This window comes from Megascapheus bottae, chromosome 25 (assembly GCF_031878675.1).
Source record: "Megascapheus bottae isolate mThoBot1 chromosome 25, mThoBot2.hap1, whole genome shotgun sequence".
In the NCBI taxonomy this organism is placed as follows: domain Eukaryota; kingdom Metazoa; phylum Chordata; class Mammalia; order Rodentia; family Geomyidae; genus Megascapheus; species Megascapheus bottae.
Window position 1 is genome coordinate 20,727,773 of NC_143533.1, and position 25,054 is coordinate 20,752,826.

At 43.6% G+C, this 25,054-nt stretch overlaps 2 protein-coding genes across 4 annotated transcripts in view; both read left to right on the plus strand.

The window, feature by feature from the left end:
• The first annotated feature begins 1,753 nt into the window (after positions 1 to 1,753).
• Positions 1,754 to 11,833, plus strand: Patl2 (PAT1 homolog 2). Its single transcript, XM_090357768.1, has 15 exons — positions 1,754 to 1,792; positions 2,051 to 2,141; positions 2,581 to 2,753; positions 3,353 to 3,462; positions 3,907 to 3,984; positions 4,195 to 4,336; positions 5,736 to 5,856; positions 5,948 to 6,045; positions 6,245 to 6,298; positions 6,388 to 6,521; positions 6,636 to 6,795; positions 7,210 to 7,350; positions 9,807 to 9,904; positions 10,820 to 10,969; positions 11,610 to 11,833. Exons 1-15 carry the CDS (start codon positions 1,754 to 1,756, stop codon positions 11,626 to 11,628), a joined length of 1,608 nt encoding a protein of 535 aa, XP_090213894.1. The 3' UTR covers positions 11,629 to 11,833.
• A 961-nt stretch (positions 11,834 to 12,794) lies between these two features.
• Positions 12,795 to 25,054, plus strand: part of Spg11 (SPG11 vesicle trafficking associated, spatacsin) — a 55,184-nt gene continuing 42,924 nt past the window's right edge. For all 3 annotated transcript variants that reach the window (XM_090318447.1, XM_090318445.1, XM_090318446.1), the window contains exons 1-7: positions 12,795 to 13,008; positions 16,325 to 16,506; positions 18,695 to 18,919; positions 19,734 to 19,932; positions 21,114 to 21,251; positions 21,832 to 22,271; positions 23,589 to 23,734. In XM_090318447.1, the coding sequence (XP_090174573.1) occupies positions 12,815 to 13,008; positions 16,325 to 16,506; positions 18,695 to 18,919; positions 19,734 to 19,932; positions 21,114 to 21,251; positions 21,832 to 22,271; positions 23,589 to 23,734 (1,524 nt within the window). In that variant the 5' untranslated portion in view covers positions 12,795 to 12,814. The remainder of the gene's footprint in view (positions 13,009 to 16,324; positions 16,507 to 18,694; positions 18,920 to 19,733; positions 19,933 to 21,113; positions 21,252 to 21,831; positions 22,272 to 23,588; positions 23,735 to 25,054) is intronic.

Sequence of the window (25,054 nt, forward strand, 5' to 3'; positions counted from 1 at the left end):
CCACTCTTACCTGACCTTATCTGATCTGGGTGAGCTCAGGTAAAGTAGGCTCAGCATACTATGTGAGACTCACAGGCCTCAGACCCCCTGGCACTGCCATGTTTGGGCTCTTTCACAGGTACCACAATCCAAAGAACTAGACCACTCCTGCTTTGCTTGTGGTTGATGAGGTATTACAAAGGTGTCCCAAAGCTTTGCCTCTGTTCTTCTTAGCCTTGATTAAATGCTTTAACTCTGCCTATATGGTGTCAGTGTTCAAAACAATAATTTAAGTATTCAATTGTTATTTACTGCATGCTGTTGATATGCACAGGGGAGAGCTCTCCTCTGAAGAGCTCATAGACTATAATGTATAGACCATAAACAGATCATAATCCCAGGACAACAACTATTTTTTTCCAGTCTTGGGGCTTGAACTCAGAGCCTGAGCACTGTCTTTGGGTTTTCTCAATGCTAGAGCTCTATCACTCGAACCACAGCACCTGTTCCAGCTTTTTCTATGTATGTGGTACCTAGGAATCAAACCCAAGACTTCATGCATGCTAGGCAAACACTCTACCAGTAGGCCAAACTCCTGGCCAACAACTATTCTTGGAGGAATTAAGGAGGAGCCTACAGAGGACCTTTGTATCAAAGATACAATGTGAACTTTACACTGTAATTCAGTGCCAGTACACCTGGTTGGTGGGGGGAAGTCAGGAGGAAGTGTTTGGACAGTTTCCCCCACCCCCTCCGAACTTCACAAAGGGATTACAATTTTTTTTTTTTGCCAGTCCTGGGGCTTGAACTCAGCTCCTGGGCACTGTCCTTGGGCTTTTTCAAGGCTAGCATTCTACCACTTGAGCCACTTCTGGCTTTTTCTATGTATGTGGTTCCAAGGAATTGAACCCAGGGCTTTGTGGATGCTACCAAGCATGCTAGGCAAGCACTCTACCACTGTGTCACTCTCCTGGCCCCTCTTTGCCTTTTAAAAATTATCATATTCAATTGTACAAAGAAGTTGCTCCTTCTTCTTTTAGATTGAATTCTCAATCTTGCCTCTATCTCCCAATAGCTGGGCTTACATGAATGCTCTAATGCATTTCTGATATGAAGAAACTAACAGTTTTTATTTCACTCAAAAATTCAACAGGGGGGCGGGGCGGGAGTTTGGCCTAGTGGTAGAGTGCTTGCCTAGCATGCACAAAGACCCGGGTTCGATTCCTCGGTACCACATACATAGAAAAAAGCCAGAAGTGGTGCTGAGGCTCAAGTAGTAGAGCTCTAACCTTGAGAAAAGTCCAAGGACAGTGCTCAGGCCCTGAGCTCAAGCCTCAGGACTGGCAAACAACAACAAGAAAAAAACTAATCCAATCCAGTGAAATTCACGCATCATCAGGTGTACTTGATAGAGCTTCAAGTATACTACTGCCTAGTGTTCTAGAAACTTGATTGTTCAACAACCTCCTTAGAATGCGCCCAGGCCTTTTCTATCCACTGTTATTGAAACAAAACCTATGGCTTAAGTAAGAACAATTACCACACAGTTCCTATAAGGGTATGAAAATAGAAATGTTAGTCCCAGTGAACTGTACTGACAAACTGGGATGTTTGAAAACACAGCTTAGTTTTTTCTTCCGCATTTCTTTATTAAAGTTCTCATATTCCCATCAAATCCCAGGAGTAGGAGAGTGCTGGCCCTTTAATGGGTGAGAGGGGAGGAGCTGGGCCTTTAAAGCCAAGAGCAGCAGGGAGGATCTTGGCCTAGGCTGCCATGGCTAACCTAAAGGGAAAGGAGGGCCACAGTCAAGCGGTGGGTGTCAGCTGCCAGGAGTCACTGTGTATGCTGGTGGCATCCTTGTTGGAGAGTGCTTCTCTTTCCAACTCCTAGTCCCATTCCTAATTTCTGTCCCTTTTGCTCCTTATTGCTGGGCTGGTGAGATGGGTGAGAGGGTAGGGTTTCATTTCTCTGGGCCTTGAGTCAGTACTGTGTCCACCTTGCTGGGAAGAGACTGTGCCATGCCACCTTTACTAAGGAGGGAGATGTCTCTGGGTTTCTTTCCTGTCCCAGGATTACCTTCCAGAGGCTGATGGTGCTCTGACAATGGAGGACAAAGCCAATAAGGAAGCCTGCCAGCCTGCCAAGATGAAATGCCTGGAAGGTATCACCACGTGGGCTACTGCATCTTCATAAAAGTCCAGGGGTGCAGAGACTGCTGTCCACATCAGCATAGGTTTGGGCACCTCGCTGAAAGTGGCTACCTACTTGGTAGCTTTTCTGAGTTTTATTTTTCTTGCCCACTTTAAGAAACTGTCACAGCCTTAATAGCTTCATTGTATGAGCCTAAACATGTTGAAATAGTCAGGGCAGCTGGCATTTCCTCAGTTAAAGAGGCAGCAGAAGGGGTTGTTGGGTGGAAGAGAGCAGTTGAAGAGAGAAGCTTGTATTCCATGCGGCCATTGAAGAGGGAATGGGAGTGTTTGGCAGCTGTCCGATTGTTTGCTTTAGTAATTCGGAGAGCCCATGGAACAGGTTTGATTTAAAGCTAGTCCTAGAGATGAGGAACTGAGGTGCTGCTGAGTCCCCATCTTCTTCTACAGGCCCACACTTGCACCAAGGGCCAGGTAAGTTCTGTGACCCCTTGGTTCCTGTATCCCAACTGGAAGAGAACGAAGAGGAAGATGGTTCAGCTCTGGACCTTGTCCCATTTCTAGAGCAGGAGGAGAATGTTGTTGGTGATCCAGCTGTACTTGCTGCCATCCAAAATACCCAGGTACCATGGCAGGAGGGGAAAAGACCACTATCCTGAACTGTGGAAAGCTCACCTACTGTCCCTGAACACTTCTCCCTCGCCTCCAGCCCTTTTAAGACAGGTTATGATGAACATGTTCTACTTTAATTTCTAAACTGAGCCTGGGGCTAGAAGGCTCACCTGCCCTCACTTAACTATAGGAACATGGCTCTCCAAGGGAGGATGAATCTAAACACCAGGGATAACTAAGAGGTAATTGCAGTTCTGACAGCTTCTGGTGAGTAAGAGGAGGCAGTCGAGCCCAGTTCAATTGGCTGAAGATGTAGCCTGAGAGAAGACGGTTGGTACAGAGAAAAGAATGAAAGGTGTTAAAACCCACAGGCCCTCCAACTGTCATAGATTCAAGAGATGTTTCCTAAGAGGTCACAGAAAGTGACAGACTAACTCTTAAAACAAGGGGAGGAGCCCAAATTGGGCAGCCTGACAGCTGCTACTGGCTCTGCAGTGTACCAAAATGTTAGAGGAAAGGCAGGAAAGGAACTGAGCTTCCATAGCCTTCTCTTCCCATACCTTAGTTCTTCTCTCAGCCTCTGGACTGTTTGTCGCCGATTCTTTTCCAGCCTGTACTTCCAAGTGCCAGCTCTCCAGCCCGATACTTTGGACTTGTACAGCCCTCTCCGGACCCATCTCTCTTCTGTAGCCCATTGACCACATGGCCTGCAAGGCTCAGGTACTAGTGCAAGGATTACAGTGGCAGAACAAGCTGAGTTTGTCCTAAAGGTCTCAGGAGGTCGTAACCAAGAAGGGCAGGGTCCATTTTTCCACTTGTCACATCAAGAATTGAAATATGGAACAATTTCTTTCACAGATGATAAAATGGTGCCACAACTAGATTAATAAATATACAAAGTCATCTCATGGGAAAGAGCTGAGACTGGGACTCAGAGTATCAAGCAGGCCCAAAGTTGTCCGTCCTACAGTATAGAGATTTTCTGTAGCCAAATTGTAGGAAACGATATCTTGAGTGTGGGTCATGAGGAATTTGATGTTTGTTATTGGCTGATTTGGGGAGGCATATAATAGAGGATCCCCTTGGGCCCCCAATGAGCTTACTCAAACCAAATGAATGGAAGGAACGCAGAGTTTCCTGCCACCCAGTTTGTTCCCTTTTAAGCCTTCCCAGTCATCTGACTCAACTCCACCCTCAGCATAAACGGATCTTGCAGCTGCAGCAGCAAAGCCAAACAACAAGGTAAAAAACCTAGATGAGAACTCAGAGGAGCCTGTCTGCATGCTTGTGACCACATATCTCCCCACAAAGTCCCTGCACAACTGGAACTCTGAAACCACTGCACTCCAGGACTTTTTCATCATTCCCAGAACATTCCACTTCACCACTCCTTGGAACATTTTCTGTAGTTGGGGTAGATGGGCCTAAAGGGATGTTCCTATTGGCTTGAAGTCCCCCAGTCAAGAAGCCTTGGTCTTCGCAGCCAGACCCCTATGCTAGCCTCATGACCCGAAAGGAGAAGGACTGGGTGATCAAAGTTGAGATGGTTCAGCTGCAGAGTGAGAACCCCCACCTGGACGATTATTACTACCAGGTGAGCCTCAAGGTCACAACTTTGGATTCAAATGAATCGGGCAGGTGTCCTCAGGCCTTAGCTGATAGTCTCACGAGTTCTTTGAGGCCATGTGTGTTCTTGGATCCTGGGTGCTGTCCCTGAGCATTTTTTGTTTTGTCAGTTGTGGGGCTTAGGATTTGAACTCTAGGCCAAAGTGCTGTCCCTTAGCTCTTTTTGCTCAAGGCTAGTGCTCTACCACTTTGAGCCATATGCCATTTCTGGTTTTCCTGGTGGTTAATTGGAGATAAGTCTCATGGACTTTATTGTGTGTGGGCTGGCTTTGAACCAGGATTATCCCATCTCAGTCTCCTAAGTAGTTAGGATTACAGTCAGGCTTACAGGCAAGAGTCACATACAGCTAGCTGTGCTTTTTTTTTTTTTTTTCCTCAAGGCTGTTCTCTGCTACTTGAGCCCCTGCCCTACTTTGTTGGTGGCTCATCAGTGTTAAGTGTCTCATGGACTTCCCCAGCTGACTTTGAACCACCATCTTCAGATCTCAGCCTCCTAAATAGTTAGGATTACAGATATGAGCCACTGGTGTCTGACAGGAGTCACATTTTTGAATTTGACATCTCAAATTCTTATATTTCAGCTGAATGGGATTTTCTTTTACAATTTACCAGAGATTTTTGTGAGCCTTAGAAATATCCTATAAATATTCACCCACTCATTTCTTTAGATCTATAACATAGGGATTTGTTGGATTTATCAAATCAAGAAATTTTTTATTTGGTGAGAAAAATCCCTGTGCATTTCTTCCATAGGTATTTTTCTTCACCTTTTCTTTTGAAGCGGTTGTCTAGTCTGTTTATTTTTATTTTGAGGGGCCATGGGCTTGAACTCAGCATTGTCCCTGGGCACTGTCCCTGAGCTCTTCAGCTCAAGGCTACTACCCTACCCTTGAGTCAGGCCCCACTTGCCGGTTTTTAGAGGTTAATTGGAGATAAGTCTCAGGTCCTATTGTGCCTGGATTGGCTTTGAACCTTGATCCTCAGATCTTGGCCTCCTGAGTAGCTAGGATTATAAGTGTGAGCCACTGCATGCACTGGATGTTTCTGAAATCCATTACCCTCTTCCCACATACACCTTCTACTGAGTTTTAAAACTTTGCTCTTTCCTGCTGGGATTACTGAGATATGAGCGGTGCCAAGAAAATCCATAAGTGCATAAAAACCTGTCCCTGTCCAAATGCCTGTCTACAAATGCATTCTTCATGCTAGTTCTGAACTTAAAACCCCCTAGTATTAATGATCTTCATATCATCAGATAGCTGATTTAGCAAGGCACTGGTGGGAAAATGGGAGTAAAGCAGGAAGCTGGAGGGACAGATGGTATGCAGTGAATCCAGATGAATATTGGGTCTCTTCTGCACTCTCAGGAATACTACCGGAAGTTAGAGAAGAAGCAGGCAGATGAAGAGCTACTTGGACAAAGGAACAGAGTTGAAATGTTCAAGCTGGTGACACCTTACATTCAGAAGGCAGAGGCTTATGAGTCTGGTAGGCCAGGGATATACTGATGGCTTGGGTCAAACACTGGACTGGATATGAGTGGAAAGAGGAAAAGAATGTGCTTCTCCTTTTCATGCAGTGGTTCGAATCGAGGGTTCCTTGGGCCAGGTAGCTGTATCAACATGTTTTAGCCCTCGAAGAGCTATTGATGCTGTATCTCCTGGAACTCAAGAGCAGGTAGGAGCATTTATTTTCCCAGGGTGTTTTTTTTTTTTTTTTTTATTTGAGGTCAGATTCTTTCTTTTTTTTAACAAGAATGGGGAAGTAGTGCACATAGCCTTGTGTCTAGTCTTTCTAGCTTGATTTCTAGATGGTTTGAGACTTGGGCTGCTGCAGGAGGCTGTGAGGCTAATGGCCAAGGGATATCTTTTTATAGGAACCTGGAGCAGCAAGCAGTCAGAGGCTTCGAGTATTATCCCGGATTGAGAAGGTGAAACATGAGTTCTTGTCAGGGAGTAACTTTTGATTTACCTTTGAGGATGGAATATTTCTCAATATTTTCTCCCTCCTTCTTCCTAGATGTTTCTTCAGTTACTAGAGATAGAGGAAGAGCAGAAGGATGGGCTTCCGCAGCCCTGCTACTCTGGGCAGAAGAGCAACCAGGTTGAGAAGCTCTTCCAGGCCTTAAACATTCAGGAGCAGGAAAACATGGAGTGAGTGTGGGAAGGTTCCACCTTTGCTCAAGAGGGAAGGATCACTTGCTTTTCTTTCCTGGCTTGTGACCCATGTCATGAAGAGCTCTGAAAATTGTTCTCTCTTCCCTGCAGGGAGGCATCAGACAGCTTCCTGCAGGTATTGTCTGTGAAGAAGGGGAAAACCTTGGTGGCTAGACTGCTCCCTTTTCTTCCCCATGATTGGGCTGTTAGCCTTCTTCTGGCTATCATTCACCATCTGCCCATCCTTGTTCAAAGAGACATGGCGGACCAGGTACTGTGCATTGAGTTGACAAGAAGATGATTTCCTGCATAGGTTAGGAATCTTTCCTCCCCTTCTTCCTCCTGAAGATGTCAGCAGAGTACTCAGCAGTGAATGTATGTTCCCCTGTCAAGTGGAGACATTACTAGAGGAACAGTGCATTGTCTTCAGATACAAAGAATAAAAAATAGGTATTTGACTGCACAGGTGTGTGCTGAAATTTGTTAGGATCTAAGTGTTGAGGCCCATAAATACTTCATTTAGGGAAGATGTAGTAGAACAAGTTGGCGCCCCATTTCAAGGATGGATGAGTGGTGTTAGATTCCTTGCCAGACAAGTGCTTAACAAAGATCAGCCAAATAAGAGATTAAAGACAAGGTAGGAGGAAAGGATAGGGTTTGAGAAAGACACTTTCTGATCTTGCAGGCCCTACACATGTTATTCAAACCTTTGGGCAAATGCATCAGAAACTTGACTTTCCAGGAACTTCTCCACGGACTTCAGGGGCTAATGATGCTGCCATTTGGCTCCTCAGAGCGTCGGATTTCTATGATACTTCAGAACCAGGTAATAAATGTGGGAGACTTTTCTCCTTCTATAGATGGTTTTTTAAATGGTACCACTGGAAAGGAATAAATGAGGTGTAATTCTCATCCCTACACAAATCTTATCTTCAGCAATGCTTCCCAGCTTCTAGTGAGCCTAGAAGAGAACAGACAATACTTCCTTGGTTCCACTCAAACCAGGAAGGGGGAAAGCGCCATCTTGCACATCTGTTTCTTTTTCTTTTTTTAAAGAGGAAAGATTTAGCTCATGTTTATTTGTTTTGTTTTTTAATTGTTGGAGTAATGTATAAAGGGGTTACAGTGACATTTGCCAGGTAGTAGGTGCATTACTTCTCACACATTGATACCTTTTCACATAGTTTTGTCCCCATTTTCCTCCCCCTAGCTCACATGTTTGAGATCAGAGAGGCAGAGAGTTTGGTCATATAGAGTGGTTCACCTCACAGTAGCCAGGAAACAAAGTAGACATCTGCTTTCTACCAGGTTTCTTGCTGCTGCTGCTGCTGCTGCTACAATAGTCATCTCCAAATGTTCATATAGACTTTTAGTAAGAAAATCAGACCACAGGATTTTCAATTTTTTTTTTTGCCAGTCCTGGGCTTGAGCTCAGGGCCTGAGCACTGTCCTTGGACTTTCTCAAGGCTAGAGCTCTACCACTTGAGCCTCAGCACCACTTCCAGCTTTTTCTATGTATGTGGTACTGAGGAATTGAACTCAGGTCTTCGTGCATGCAGGGCAAGCACCCTACCACCAGGCCAAACCCTTGGCCCACCACAGGGTTTTGAAACAGCATGTATCCAAGTGTACTAATACAATTGATACCTAATAATGCTCTTGTACTGTTTGGTTCTAATATCAACATATTAAGGATACCATGCGCCTTTTGTTCCATTGGTCTTGACTTACCTCACTTAGTATGATTCACTCTAGCTTCATCCACTTCCCAGGGAATGCCATTTTTTATCTTGTCTGTTGGCTATGTAGAATGCCATTGTGTGTTTATATATACAAAATCACATTTTTTGTATCCATTCATCTGCAGTAGGGCATCTGGGTTGTTTCCATCACTGGGCTATTGTGAATAGTGTAGAGTGAACATAGCTGAGCAGGTCACCCCAAGTAAGTTTTAAAGGATGAGATTCTAGATAAGAAAGTTCAAAAATTACCTTCCAGTATTGTAGTGGATTTTCTGTGTATTCCTCTAAAAGATGTTAGCTTACCCTTGAATTTCTTTAGGCAGTGTAATGCAGACTAGCTGAATGAATCCCTGATCCATCTCTGATGTACAGTTGATTTCTTGGGATGAAGTGAAGGGTGTACATTTAGTCAGCTCTCAGATCTTGTGTAGATTGAGCAGTGATGGCTTTGGGAAGGCCAGAGTTCTTTGTCCAGCTACTGTAAAGGTATCAGTACTGTACTTTGCAGTATCAGTCTCCATTTATAAAGTCATAAACCTGTGGTTTAGTTGGAAAGCTAACCAAGCTTTTCTATTTTTAATTTTTGTCAGTTTGTGGCACTGGAGCTCAGGGCATTGGCCCTGTCCCCGAGCCTCTTTGTGCTCCGGGCTAGTGCTTTACCACTTGAGCAACAGCACCACTTCTGGTTTTTGAGTGGTTAACTGGAGATGAGTCTCACAGGGACTTCTCTGCCTAGGCCTGCTTTGAACCAAGATCCTGAGATCTCAGCCTTCTAAATATCTAGGATTACAAGCATGAGTCACCAGTGCCCAGCTGTTTCTTTATTTTTTTGCCAGTCCTGAACTTGAACTCAGGGCCTGGGCACTGTCCTTGGGTTTTTCTCATGGCTAGTGCTCTAACACTTGAGCCACAGTACACTTTGGCTTTTTTCTGTAATTCAGAGGAATTGAATGCTGGATTTCATGCATGCTAGGCGAGTACTCTACCACTAGGCCACTCTTTTTTTTTTTAATTTATAATTTTTTTATTGTAATTAATAAAAGGGTTACATGATATTTGCCAGATAGAAGGTGCATTAACTCACATACATTGATACCCTTTCACATGTCTTGGTACCCATCACCCTCCCCCTCACCCCCCGTCTTGGTTTTCCCCCCTTCCCTATCAAATTTCAAATAGGCCACTCTCTTGGCCTCGATGTTTTTTTTGTTGTTGTTTGTTTTTTGTTTTTTGTCGGTCTCTTGGCCTGGGCACTGTTCCTGAGCTCTTCAGCTCAAGTCTACCACCCCATCCCTTGAGCCATTTTCTAATAATTGGAGATTAGAGTCTCAGGTTCTTTAGTGTCCTGGCTGGCTTTGAACCACGATCCTCAAATCTCAGCCTCCTGAGTAGCTGGGATTACAGGTGTGATCCACCATGCCCTGGGATTACAGGTGTGATCCACCATTCCCAGCCCGGTGTTTTTTTGTTTTTTTTTTCTTTCGTTAGCACTAAATGCCTATAATAAACACCTTTTGTCTGGGTTGTATATCACTTGCAGTTTGGAATATCTTTGCTTTATGCCTTACTGAGTCATGGAGAGCACCTACTATCCCAGGATTCTTCCCTTGAGGAACTCAACAGTGATCCCACAGCTTGGTAAGAAAAAGGCCTCTTCAATACGATCTCAGTATCCCTGGAATGCGTGGCCTGAGCCACATAAGTTTTCTGAGTAGCATATTGAAGTATCAGGGAGTAGATGTACAGGGATCTTTTATTTTTGCCAGTCCTGGGGCTTGAACTCAAGGCTATTGAGTTCAATAGCCTTTGGCTATTGTCAAGGCTGGAGCTCTACCATTTGAGCACAGCACCACTTCTGGCCTTTTCTATGTATGTGGTACCAAGGAATCGAAGCTGGGTCTTCGTGCATGCTAGGCAAGCACTCTACCACTAGGCTAAACTCCTGGCCCTCACTTCCCATTTTCTAGAGGTTAATTGGAGATAGGAGTTTCAGGTCCTTTTGTGCCTGGGCTGGCTTTTAACCTTTATCCTCAGATCTCAGCCTACTGAGTAAGGAGAATTACAGGCATGAGCCACCTTGCCAGCTCCTGGCTTTAATTTTTGTGTGTGTGTGGGTCATGAGGCTTGAACTCAGGGCCTGGACGCTGTCCCTGAGCTCTTCAGCTCAAGTCTACCACCCTATCCCTGGGCCTGGGCATTGTCCTTGAGCTCTTCAGCTCAAGGACAGCTTTAATTTTTTTTTATGGTCATCTTGGGGTTTGAACAGAGCCCGTTTGCTATCCCTGAGCCTTTTGTGCTCAAGGGTAATCATGTACCATGTGAGCCACAGCTCCATTTCCTTAGTCTATATTTTCATCCACATGGATTATTATTTGCAGGAAGATGTATACACAAAAAAATATATAAGCTATCATATTATTTGATATCATTCAGTGTGCTATGACTTAATTGCTATCTGGGAATGGGGGCCATGACAATTGTGATGGAAACTTGGCTCCTACTTTACTGCATTAATATCTAAAGACTCCAATGCATTTCTTCTCTGTCCTCTAGGACAGATTTGGTGGTTCTGATTGCCTGGGAGATAGCTCGAATTCCTGCAGCATCCCTAGCAGAACCTCTAGCTTTTCCCAGCAACCTTCTTCCTCTGTTTTGTCACCATGTGGACAAGCAATTGGTTCAACAACTGGAGGCCAGGATGGAGTAAGTGATGGTGGAAACAAGGTCCCAGCCCCTTGTGCAAGTTTAATTTAGGTTCTGTCATTAGCCTCCTTACTTTCCTAGATGGAGGATAATATGCGTTAGAAGTTCTAGATTGGCATTGAAAGAACCAGTGTAGCCCAAGTTAGCACCTTGGTACTTGTTTATCTAAACCTTTCCCCCAACTGTTTGGTCATTGTGCTATTTTGAGGGCAGCAACTAATTTTCAATAAATATTTTAGAGATAGCTGGTAGGTACAGTGGCTCACGCCTGTAATCCTAGCTACTCAGGAGGCTGAGATCTGAGGATCAAGGTTCACAAGCTAGCCCAGGCACAAAAGAACCTGAGACTCTTACCTTACCTGCAATTAACCTCTAGAAAATAAGTGGAGATTGGCTCCAGGGTAGGGTGGATACCTTGAGCTGTAAAGCTCAGGGACACTGCCCAAGGCCAGGGTTAGGGTGGTAGCCTGGAGCTGAAGAGCTCAGGGACAGTACCCAGGCCAAGTTCAAGTCCCACGACCCTTAAAAAAATAGAACATCTGTCCCAAGAGCTTGCTGTGTGCTAAGAAGTGTCAGATAATTAATGAAATGGAATTATTAAAATAGAATTGTTAGCAGTTAACACTTGTTTTCTTTCTAGACTTGCCTGCATCTCCTGATCTGTTTGTTCTGGAGTAGAAGTTTAATCATTATAAACAAAGCTTACTGAATTGTCTACAGGGATCCAGAGTCTGAAAACACTGCTTGTGCTTTGTTATTGGAGGACCCTACCCAAATCATTTTCATATCCTTTCCTTAAAATCTAAATGATGTGCCTAAAAACAAGGTGTGGCTGAAGGTATAATTAAAGAGGAAATAGACTGATGTTGCCGAAACTTCTGTGTAAATTAGGGGTTGTAATGAAGTCCCTGTAAGTGTCACTGTGTCGACAATGTCCCTGTTACAAGGGATAAGTCCTTGTTATCTTTTTTTTTTTTTTTGGTTGGTCTTGGGGCTTGAACTGTGGGCCTGGGCAATGTCCCTGTGCTCTTTAGCTCAAGGCTAGTGCTCTACCACATGAGCCACAGTGCCACTTCACCACGTCCAGTTCTCTGGTGGTTAATTGGAGAAAAGAGTCTCATAGATTTCAGTGCCCAGGCTGGCTTTGAACTGCGATCCTCAGATCTCAGCTTCCTGGGTAGCTAGGGTTACAGGTATGAGCCACCTCACCAGTGCCCGGCAGGACTCCTTCGTTGATTTATTTGGTTCTGGGGACTTGGGTGCTGTCTCTTGACTTTTTGTGCTCCAGGCTAGTACTCTGCCACTTGAGGCAGAAGCCCCACTTGAGCATTTCTGGTGGTACATGGAGGTAAGAGCCTCAGACTTTCCTGTCCATGCTGGCTTCCAATCGATCCTCAGATGTCAGCCTCTGAGTAGTTAGGATTACAGGTGTGAGTTCTTGCTTGCTGCCTTGCTCCAGAGCCTGTAAACAAATAATAGCTGAGAGAGGCAGGAGCTGGATTGACATGAGCACACCCGGGTTTATCAGGGTACTCTCCCTAGACCAGGGAGGCAGCGAGTAATGTAGCCGAGCAGAAACAGCCGCAGTGGTTTGCTCTAAGGCAGCTGAACCAGGCTTTCAAGTATGCATGAGTAGCTAAGCAGAGGTGAGGGCTGGTGCGCCGCCCTTTGCCCTCCGAGTCCCAAGGCCAGCCACGCGGGGCACCGCGCATGCTCGGGTCCAGATTCTGCGCACGTGACCGGAAGAGCAGATGGCCCAAGCTACGAAGCCGGGAGCCGGAAGTGCTGCTGTCCCACCGCCTGAGCAGCCGCGGTGACGGAGGAGGTGCCGGTACTGGCGGAGCGATGGAGCCGGTTCTGCCTATGTTACTGGTGCCGCTCCCTCCAGAGGCGACGAGGCTGCTGGGATCCCGAGCGCAGCTGCACAGGGGGCAGGAAGCTCTGGGGAGCTTGACGGCTTCGGGCCGTCTCCAAGTGCTTTCCCTGGCTCCGGGCAGCCGGGGCGGGGGCTGCTGCCGCCTGGAGGGTCCCTTCCGGCAGTAAGTGCCCCGGTGGGGCGCCGGAGAGTGGAACCCGTGGGCCGGGGAGGGGGGGCTCGGAGGGGGGCCGGGAGATGGCTGACAGCCGGAGGAGGGGCCGGGCCGCACTTCCCAGCCTGCGGGACGTGAGGCCCCACCTGTGGCGGCTTGGTGAGCCGAGACAGCTGGGTCGGGTCGGATCAGCAATGGGATTCCTGTTGATTGTCACAGCGCCATTGCTAAGCTCATTTTCTTCATGCAAAGAAGCTGGATGGAAGTCAGCATAACTGATTCCTAAAACTTAAATTTAAGTATTAAATGTAACATTTTGGTTAATCGAATAGCTTTCCTGAACAGGCTTCTTCCCCCTTCTCCCCTCCCCCTCAGAAGTCCAGATTCTTGCATGAATTCGATTCATAACAGAGGAGGTGCCCATGACTTGAAGGCACAGACAGTTAAAAATTGTAGTTTTTCACTTCTGTAATTTTCTTAAAGTTGAAATGTGGAGTAGCCAGGGAGTATGTCACCTTGAAATAATCTTTAGCTCCTGTAAAAGCGCTTAGTAGAGATTAGTTAAGTCAATGAACACTGCAACAAGTTCTGTTTGCCTTATTTTTGGTCTCTAATAGGAAGAGCCATATCTGCAGAAATTTGTTCAACTATATCAGTATTTGTGACTGCTGCCTAGTAAAGGGAGGGGGGCTAGATTAAAAGGCAGAACCCTGTTTCCTATAGGAAAACTTGATAGGACAGTAAGAAAATGAGTCTTAAAATGTCAGTTCCTGAAATTAGAAGTAAAGGGAGCCGAAAACTGCTGTTGAACTCGTACAGAAATTAAACCAAATAATACAATTAAAATGCTCAGGCTACATGCACGGTGGCTCACACCTGTAATCCTAGCTACTCAGGAGGATCAAGATTCAAAACAGCCCAGGCACAAAAGGGCCTGAGACTCTTTTATCTCTTTTAGCTAACTTCTAGAAAACAGAAGTGGGGCTTGGCTCAAGGGTACGGTGGTAGCCTTGAGTTGAAGAGCTCAGGAACAGCACCCAGGCTGAGTTCAAGCCCCATGAACCACAAAAAAAAAAAACCAAAACAAAAACGCTCAGAATAGATACAGGGATAAATTTATAGTATTTTTCTCGTACTATGTAGATCATTTTTCTATTTTACCATTTTCATTGAAAATTTCCTGTCCATGTGACAATATAATTCCATGTGGTTAAGGTTTTAGGTGTATCACATATTCTGCCTTTTAGATGTTTACCCTCCCAGTACCAGTTGAGTTCCACGTTTTTTATGAGTTTGAGCACGAGATTGCATACATGCCTGTATTAGAACTTGAACTCGTTGCCTCATTCAGCTTTTTTGTTCACAACTTGACTCTACCACTTGAGCAGCATCTTCACGTTTGGCATTTTACTGGTTCCAAACTGCGATCCTCGCATCTCAGCCTCCTGAGTAGGATTACGGTTGTGGTTGTAAGCCACCAGTACTTTACTAGAAAAAGGTTTTTTGGGAGCTGGGAATATAGCCTAGTGGTAGAATGCTTGTCAAGTATGCACGAAAATCTGGGTTCGATTCTTTGGTACCACATACACAGAAAAAAGTAGGAAGTGCTGTAGTTCAAGGGATAAGAGTGCTAGCCTTGAAGAAAAAGTTCAAGGACAGGGCTCAGGGCCTGGGAACTGTCGTTGGGCTTTCTCAAGACTGACATTCTATCACTTGAGCCACAACACCACTTCGGTTTTTTTCTGTGTTTGTGGTACCGAGGTATGTGAACCTGGGTCTTAGTGCATGCTAGACAAGCACAAGGCCAAACTCCCGGCTCACTCTAGAAAAGTTTTGAAGCGTGGGTGAGCTGACTGTCTTGGCTCATGCCTGTAATCCTAGCTACTCAGGAGGCCATGATCTGAGGATTGCCATTCAAAGCCAGCCCTGGCACTAAAGAATGTGAGATTCAATTAACCATAGAACACCAGAAGGGGAACTGTGGTTCAAGGGGTGGGGTGGTATAGCCTTGAGCTGAAGAGCTCAGGGACAGCACATAAGCTGAGTCTAAGACCAATGAAGAAAAAAGAGGGTGAAACTTATCAACATGGTAGCCTCAGATGATCTTTCTGTTGCAATTTCCACATTTTAGCTCTTTTCATTTACTCTTACTACAGGGTTTTGTTACATAGTCCTTGTTAAATAGACCAAGTTGGCCGGGAGTTTGGCTTGGTGGTAGAGTGCTTGCCCAGCATGCTCGAAGACTCGTGTTTGATTCCTCAGTACCACATACATAGAAAAAGCTGGAAGTGGTGCTGAGGCTCAAATGGTAGAGCTCTAGCCTTGAGAAAGTCCCAAGGACAGTGCTCAGGCCCTGAGCTCAAGCCCAGGACTACCCCCCCCCCCAAAAAAAAAAATCAGTTCCTAAATTGAACTACCCACATTTAAAGTAGTTCCCATATTTAAAGTACTTCTATATACATCTGGCAATTTACAGCTACTATCTTGAGTAACACTGATATAGACCTTTTTCACTATCACAAAGTTCCATTGGGCAAATGGTTAACATTTATAGATACAATAAATTGCTTTACTTTTTTTTTTGGTTTGTTCTAGGGCTTGAACTCAGCATCTGAACACTGTCCTTTGGCTTTTCCTAAAAGCTAGTGCTCTACCACTTCAACCACAGCACCACCTTACCTTTTTCTGTGTATGTGATACCAAGGAATTGAGCCCAGTTATTAGTGTGTATCAGGCAAGCACTCTACCACTGAGCCACGTTCCTGGCTTGCTTTACTTTTTAAAGTCTTCTAAAACATCATTGTGGGGCTGGGAGTTTGGCCTAGTGGTTAAAGTGCTTGCCTAGCATGCACGAAGACCTGGGTTCAATTCCTTGGTACCACATACATAGAAAAAAGCTGGAAGCGGTGCTGGGGCTCAAGTGGTAGAGCTCTAGCCTTGAGAAAGTCCAAGGACAGTGCTCAGGCCCTGAGCTCAAGCCCAGGACTGGCAAAAAAAAAAATCATGGAAAATTCATATTGTGAGTGTATCTCATGAATATATTTGATTGTTAGCATTTACTCTTGATGAGTTTGTTTAAATATACTAGTCAGGATTTAAAATAGTAAAAGGAGACATTATTTCTTGCCCTGTGTACACCTTTTAACTGTCTTAGCTCCTGTGTTAGTGAGGGAACAGAGGGGTAAGAAGTGTGGGAAGGGGAAAGGAAAATAATTTATATTCTCAAGTTGGAATGCAGAATTAAGGTCATCATGTGAACTAAATTGCATTTACCCCATCCTTCTAATTACAGATGTAGAATATAATAAATCTATACTTTTTCCAGCTTTGTATGGGAAGATTCTCATAGCACCACATCAACAGACAAGCCCAAACTGCTTGCTCTTACAGAAAATTATGAGCTGGTTATATATGAATTTAATTTGAAAGATGGGAAATGTGATGCAGCCATATTGCACAGCTATAATGGGAAGACCCTGGAAAAACTCATTGAAGATCAAGATATCAGTAAGTATCTACTATAGGTGCTATTCTGGTGTATGTATTTTTTTTTTCTTTTTTGGCAGTAATGGAGTTTGAACTCAGTGCCTCAGCTAGATAGGCAGGCACTCTACCACTTTAGCCACACCCCAAGCCTCTTTTTGGTTTAGTTATTTTGAATCGGTATTGTTTTATTTTTCCTTGGGCTTGTCTCAGACTGTAATTTTCTTATCTCTGGCTTCCTGAGTACCTGGAATTATGGGCATGTTCTACCAAGTGCAGCTCTGTATTTAAATGTGTGATACTTCCATGTATTTTATAGTTCCTGAGAAAGATTATCACTACGTTACCTCAGCTAGCCTTGAGCTGATGATCCTCTTGTGTCAGTCTCCTGAATACTGGGATTATACACATACGCCACCAAACTGTCAACTGTTTTTATGTGTCTCATGAAATTTTTTGTCATTGAGGGGCTTGAACTTTGGGCCTAGGCATTGTCCCTGAGCTCTTTAGCTCAAGGCTACAGCCCTACCCTTTTAGCCACAGTGCCGCTTCCTGTGGTTAATTGTAGATAAGAATGTCACGGACTTTAGTGCTCAGGCTGGCTTTGAACTAAGATCCTAAGATCTTAGCCTCCTGAGTAGGATTACAGTTGTGAGTTATTGTTGCTGACTCTCATGAAACTTTTTAAGAGATGAAACTGAAGGAGGGTTATATTCAATGTTGATCATTTTTCTGTACTAACCCTGTGGGGCCATTAAGGACTTGAACTATGGTTAATATGAATAAAGTTTTTGTGTGTGTGTGTGGCGCTGGGATTTGAATTCAGGCCTTCATGCTTGCTAGGCTGGCACTCTACCATTTGAGCCAATAAAGTATTTTAAAAAAATTATGGATTAGCTGGGGGCTAAGTGGCTCATGCCTGTAATTCTAGCTACTCAGGAAGCTGAGATCTGAGGATCACGATTTGAAGCCAGCTTGCGCAGAAAGTCCAGGAGACTGTATTCTCCCACAGACTACTCAGAAAAAGCCAGAAGTGTCACTGTGGCTCAAGTGGTAGCATGGTAGCCATGAGCAACATGCTCAGGGACAGTACATAGGCCTTGAGTTCAAGACCCAGGAGTGGAAGAAATTATTATTTTTTTGTATTTTTGAAACACTTATCTTTTATCTTGTAGTTTCAAGAATGCTAGGCAAGTCACCTGCCACTGAACTATAGTATACCTGACATAAAGATGTGCTTCCCCTACCCCCCATGGTTATTAGGACTGAACCTGACTTTTAGCAAGCATTCTATCCTTTTGCTTTTAGGTGTTTTTGTTTCCTGCCCTGCCCCGGTTTTGTATTAACCTTGTCTAGGCTGGCTTTGAACTTCAATACTCTATGCAGTGATAACTGTCTCATACAAACAAAAATGTCATACACATACCAGATTTGAAGACTCACTGTTCAGAAGGACAGTAAAATGTCTTCTTAACTGTTATTCATACTGATTATATGTTGAAATAATACTTTGAGTATAATGAGCTAAAATTATTTGACCTGTTTCTTTGGTGACTGCTGGTCATGTTGAATCATGTTTGTTTCTTTGACAGTGCTGATACAGATTATAGCAGAGTTGTTCATTATGTCCTGTCTAAAAAGAGCAGATACTAAACATCAAGTCCCCCTTCATATATATGTGCACACACACACCACACACATATACACATATAGATGTGTATATATATATATATAATATATATATATATATATATATATATTTTGATGGGTCATGGAGCTTGAACTTTCCTGGGTATTGTCTGTGAGCTCTTAAGTTCAAGAGTACTGCCCTATCCTTGAGCCAAGCCCCATTTCCATTTTCTAGAGGTTAACTGGAGATGAGAGTCTCAGGTCCTTTTGTGCTCAGGTTGGCTTTGAACCTTGATCCTCAGATCTCAACCTCCTAAGTAGCTAGGATTACAGGTGTGATCCCATGGATAAGTTGGCTAGTTTGAATTTTTCTAGTGTGGTGTCTAACTCTGGCCTTATACAGAAAGAGCTAGCCACATTCTAGACCATCTTTATTCTCTTACTACTTTGCTTGCATTGGTACAGACAATTGCCTTGAGTTGTAAAACAAACCACTTACTCTGTTTCTTTGGTTACCAGATTTCACCAGTAGTAAAATTGTGAGCATTCAGTTTGAAATAATATATATCCTTCTGTTTCCTAGGTGTTTCCTTAGTGTCATTGAGAATTCTGTCATTTCACAATAACACATCATTTGTGTTCATCAACAAGTGTATGATCCTACATGTTGTATTTCCTGAGAAAGATGCTGGTATTGGAGTACTCAACTGTTTCATGCTACCCTTGCCTACACAGACTGTGGACACAATTATTGACACCCAGCTCTGCAGAGGAATTCTTTTTGTTTTGAGTAGTTTAGGCTGGATCTGTATCCTTGGCAGGAAGATGTTTGATATGTCAGGGAGGACAATAACTAGAAGGATGAACCTTTTAGGCTTTTGGTTTGAAGGGCTGGGAGGTATGGAGAATGGTTAGTTTTACACACTGACTTGCAGGGAAAAAATTCTCATAAGCTTAAAATACTTGACCACATCGTTTGATATTTTCTAATGTATAGATGTAAAAGAACATAGAATTGAATAAGATACAACTGTATATTCTCTGACCTATTTAAAGTATACTTCATATACTTTGGGTAGATAGACTGAGTATATTGAAATGAATATATTGGACAGCACTACTATACAACCCTAGAAGAAAATAGTACGTTCTCAGGTTTGGCATGAAGTCAGTATCCAGCAGACTCTTCGTTTTTCCTTTGGAGACTGTCTTGCTATATAACCCAAGCTGGCCTTGAACTCTTGATCCTCCTGCTTCAGACTCAAGTGAGATTATACATGTGTGCCACCTCATCTGGTTTGAGCAGGAATTATTGAATAAACTCTGTATTAGGTTGTTTATTGTGCCATTAACCTGAGTTGTGTTGTTTCGATGATGGAGACTTGCTTCAGTTTCCAGTCTTCCTTGTGTTATTATGCCACATAACCTGTACAACCTATAGGGCGGTAGCAGGGGTGTCGAGTAACACTGTCCATCCTTTGTAACTGATAAAACAGATCATTTCTTTGTTCTCTCTTGTTGTCAGTACTGATGTTTGAACTTGGGGCCTCACACTTGTAGGCAGGTGATCTGTCACTGATGGCTGCGCTCCAATTGACATTTATCTTTAACTCTTAACTCAGATATTTTTGATACTGTAGAAGGTACAGATGTAGCCCATGTGGATCTAGCACTTCTCCAAGAAGTTGTGCATGATGAACAGCTGGAACCAGCCAAGATTGCTTCCTTTACCTCACTGAAAGTGTCTCAAGGCTTAGATGTTGTGGTGCTTGTCAGCTCCTCCAGCTCTGCAATTGTACTTAACTTAAACTTGTATTTCAGGTATGTAGTTACTTGCAGTTCCTAATTTGAGGTTAATAGAGATATAGAAGATAATAAAAATGCTTGTTAGCTTTTTTTCTTGCAGTTAGATCATATTACAGCTAACTCATAGTAATATTGTTACTCTGAACTAATGTAGACAAATGACTGAGGGACTATATATTTTTACATCGTATATGGAATTTTTTTGGGGGGGGTGGGTCATGGAGCTTGAACTCTGGGCCTGGGCACTATCCCTAAGCTCTTCAGCTCAAGGCTACCACCCTACCCCTGGAGCCACACCCCCACTTCCCATTTTCTAGATACTAATTTGAGATAAGAGTCTCAGTCTTTTGTGCCTGGGCTGTCTTTGAACCTTGACTCTCACATCTTGGCCTCCTGAGTAGCTAGGATTACAGGTATTGGCTACCTTGCTCTCCATATTTTTTTTGATACTTGTGTTTTTTTTTGTTGTTGTTGTTGTTTTTTGTGGGCCATGGGGCTTGAACTTGGCCTGCGCGATGTCTGTGAGTTCTTCAGTTCAAAGTTACCTCCCTACTCTTGAGCTAAGCCCCACTTCCCATTTTCTACAGGTTAACCAGAGGTAAGCTTCTCAGGTCCTTTTGTGCCTGGACTGGCTTTGAACCTTGATCCTTAGCTCTCAGCCTCCTGAGGGGCTAGGATTGCAGGTGTGAGCCACCGTGCCCTGCTTTGTGTGGTATTTTACATGGGTTATGTTATATACGTGTTTAAAAGCAGTTGGGATTGTTAGAAGCTCCTGTTTGTTAAACATGTTCCACCCTGGGCCGGGAGTTTGGCCTAGTGGTAGAGTGCCTGCCTACCATGCATGAAGACCCAGGTTCGATTCCTTGGTACCACATACATAGAAAAAGGCTGGAAGTGGTACTGTGGCTCAAGTGGCTAGCCTTGAGAAAAGCCCAAGAACAGTGGTCAGGCCCTGAGCTCAAGCCCAGGACTGGAAAAAGAAAAAAAAGAGCATGTTCCACCCATTTCTTGTCCTGCAGTATAGTTGAGGAGACATGGGATTTATCTTGCTATTAGAATTGCTGCTTTTGGGACTTGCATCATTGTTCAGTTGATAAAGTGCTAGCCAGTGAGCCTAAGTGGTAGGTACCACCACTTGTTTGACAAGATGTTTTTCTGCCTGGGGATTTACTATGGTTATTACTTTTTTAATGTAGGCAATATCCAGGGCACCTACTATGTGAAAAAATAGTAGAAGACCTTCCAATTGAAGGACCTATGGGAATAGATGAAGATGATCCTGTCAACTCTCTCCACAACATGAAATTGACCAAGTTTTCCTTCCAGGTTGATAGGTACATAAACTTTTAGGATTTTGTTTTATTCTCCCCCCGCCCTTGTGAACAGTCCACTTTTCCAGCAATAGGGTGGTGGAGGGATGCAAATTAAATAAGATTTGAAAATCCCTACTGATTTCAGCCAGAGGGTTTTTCTTATTTAGCCCTAAAATTCATAATTATAATGCTTTTATTTAGTTCTAGTGTTATTTAGCAGCCCTTTATCTGTATTCATCTGTATGGCAAGTGTTACACATAATTAGTTGTGGGCATTTAACCTTTTTCTTTTCCTTTTTTGCAGTCTTGGGGCTTGAACTCAGGGCTTAGGTACTATTCTTGAACTTCTGTAGCTCAAGGCTAGCATTGTGCCACTTGAGCCACAGCTCCACTTCTGGCTTTTTCTGTTTATGTGGTATTAAGGAATTGAACCCAGGGCTTTATGCATGCTAGACAAGCACTCTGCTACTAGGATACATTCCCAGGGCCTAAACTTCATTTTTATTTATTATTTAAAAATGCTATTAAATAAATTTGTGTAGAGGTGAAAAATGAACATCTTTCTCCTGGCATAGTGTTTTAATGCTATTCACTCTTTCAGATCATGGAAGGCCCAGCTGTCAACATTGAATGAAACAAAAAATCGCTCCGAACTGGAGATTTCCTGTTGTGCTCCCTGGTTTCAGGACATTTTACATTTGGAGTCCCCTGAGAGACATAATACCAGACTACCAAGCTGGGCTTTCCTCCCACAGAATATGACTTGCAGTCATACTTTACCCCAAAAAGATCATGCTAAAACCAGTAATCTGGGGAGATCATGGAAGATAATGCACCTCAGTGAACAAGAGCAACCCAGAGAACTGAAATGTATGTCTGTAACAGGCTTTACTGCACTATTTACTTGGGCAAAGGAGACTGCTGGCTGCACCATTATCCTCTGGGATTTGGAGACCCAGGATATACAGTGTATTTCCCTTGGCCAGAAGTGTGTTCCTGTAGATAGTAGTGGAGACCAGCAACTGTGCCTTCTAGTGACAGGTGAGAATATCTTCTATCATATTCAAGTATTTTGCTAAGAGATTTTCCTGATGTGTTTACTTCTGCTGCCTTGGTGCTAACTGGTTACTACTGTTACCTCAAAAGCAGTAGTCATTCACAGAGTTGAAATAGGTGCTAGTCATTTTTTTTGGTTAATTGTGGGGCTTGAACTCAGGGCCTGCGTGCTGTCCGAAAGCCTGTTTTTGTTCAAGGCTAGCACTCTACCAATTGATTCATAGTTCTACTTCCAGATTGAGTGGTTAATTGAAGAGTCTCCTGGGGACTTTTCTGCCTAGGACAGCCTCTTTTCTTTTTTCTTTTCTTTCCTTTTCTTTTCTTTTCTTTTCTTTTCTTTTCTTTTCTTTTCTTTTCTTTCTTTCTTTCTTTCTTTCTTTCTTTCCTTCTTTCTTTCTTTCTTTCTTTCTTTCTTTCTTTCTTTCTTTCTTTCTTTCTTTTTTCCAGTTCTGGGGCTTGAACTCAGGGCCTGAGTACCATCCTTGGGTTTTCTTGAGAGAGCTCTACTAGTTGAGCCACAGCACCACTTTCAGGTTTTTTTTTGTTGTTTGTTTGTTTTTGCCAGCCCTAGGGACCGAACTCAGGGCCTGAGCACTGTCCTTGGTCTTTCCTCAAGGTAGTACTCTACCTTGGGCTTTTCTAGGTATGTGGTACCAAGGAATCAAACCCAGGTCTTTGTGCATGCTAGGCAAGCACTCTACCACTAGGCCAAACTCCTGGCCCCCAAGCCAGCTTTTGAACTTCGATCCTCAGATCTTAGCCTCCTGAGTAGCTAGGATTATAGGCATGAGCCACTGGGCCCCTGGCTTGTGTCTTTTTTTTAAAACCAGTACTGGGAGATGGCGGTTAAACTCTTGGCTTGCTCTTCTGGTGTTTTTCACTTGAATGATGCCTCCAGGCTGCTTTTATTTTGGGGATGGAGTCTTGAATTTTTCTACTTGGGCTAGCCTTGAATCACAGTCCTCTAGTTGTCAATCTCCTGAGTAGTTCTGATGGATAATAGACATGAACCAGCAGCACCCCACTTGGTGTTACTCTTAGCAACCTTATCTTGTATGTGTACACACACACACACACACACACACACACACACACACACACACACATTTGCCAGTCCTGGGGCTTGAACTCTGGGCCTGGGCAGTGTTCTTGAGGTTTGTAATTAATTTATTTTAATTAAGGCTATAATGTATGTAATAAATTTATTTATAATTAAAGTACTGAAGTATTGAGTAATTAGAAGTAAAATTGAAGTCATAGATCTCAAGTTTAAGTCTCTGGTAATTTCTATTTTTCCTGTAGAAAATGGTCTCTCTCTGATTCTATTTGGTTTAACTCAAGAGGAATTTTTAAACAGACTGATGATCCATGGAAGTGCCAGCACTGTGGATTCTCTTTGTCATCTCAATGGTTGGGGGAGGTGCTCAATTCCCATCCATGCATTAGAGGTAAGATTTCAGTGTCTGTAGGACTTTTCTGCTGTCACATACTATTTTAATTTTTTTTTTTTTTCCAGTCCTGGGCTTGAGCTCAGGGCCTGAGCACTGTCCTTAGACTTTCTCAAGGCTAGAACTCTACCACTTGAGCCTCAGCACTACTTCTGGCTTTTTTCTATGTATGTGGTACCAAGGAATCAAACCCGGGTCTTCATGCATGCTAGGAAAGCACTTTAACCACTAGGCCAAACTCCCGGCCCCACCCGAGTCTTCTTGCATGCTAGGCAAGCACTCTACCACTAGGTCAGACTCCCAGCCCCTGCTGTCACAAATTTTTTTTTTTTTTTTTTTTTTTTTTGTGGGTCATGGCGCTTGAGCTGGCTTGGGCACTGTCTCTGAGTTCTTTAGCTCAAGTCTTCTGCCCTACTCCTGGGCCTGGGCGTTGTCTTTGAGCTCTTCAGCTCTATGCTATTGCCTACCCTTGATCCAAGCCCCACTTCTTATTTTCTAGATGTTAATTGGAGATAAGAATCTCAGGTCTTTTTGTGCCTGGACGGCTTTGAACCTTGATGGGCTGGCTTTGAACCTTGATCCTCAGATTTCAGCCACTTGAGTAGCTAGGATTATGGGTGTGAGCCACTGTACAGGTTTTTTTTTTTGCCAGTCCTGAGGCTTGAATTCCGAGCCTGGGCACTGGGCATTATCCTTGGACAGTTTTTTCTCAAGGCTAGCACTCTGCCACTTGAGCCACAGCATTACTTATGGTGTTTTTTCTGTGTATATGGTTTCAAGACTCAGACCTAGGGCTTTGTTCATGCTGGGTGAGCACATTACCACTAGGCCAAGCACCTGGCCTCTTATTTTCTTAAAACAACTACATGAGAGCTGAGATATATGTTATTATTGGCAAAACACTTGTCTACCCAGTGAAATGTCCAGGGTTTAATCCCTAGTACCAAAAAAGAAAAGACCAAAAAGGATTAAAAAAGACCCAAATAACTCACTGCCCCATGAGATGACTTGGGTAGTTTTTGTTCTCTTGCTTTGTAGATAAACACATGGTTCAATGAGTGGCCGAGACCTGGACTAATAAAGATAGAAACTGTTTTTTCTTCTATTCATTGTCTCATTATGAAGTTCAAATGCCTGAAACTTGTGATCCATCTGCCCCTGCCTGGCTGTACTAAAAGCAACCTACAGAGTCCATTCTGAGGAGCGATGAGTGGTAGTGAAGCAGGAAAGGGATGTGTTTTTTGTGTGACTAACACTGAGAAGCACATGCAGAATAATATTAGCCTTGTCTTCAAGGAGCTAACAGTATTTTTAGGATTA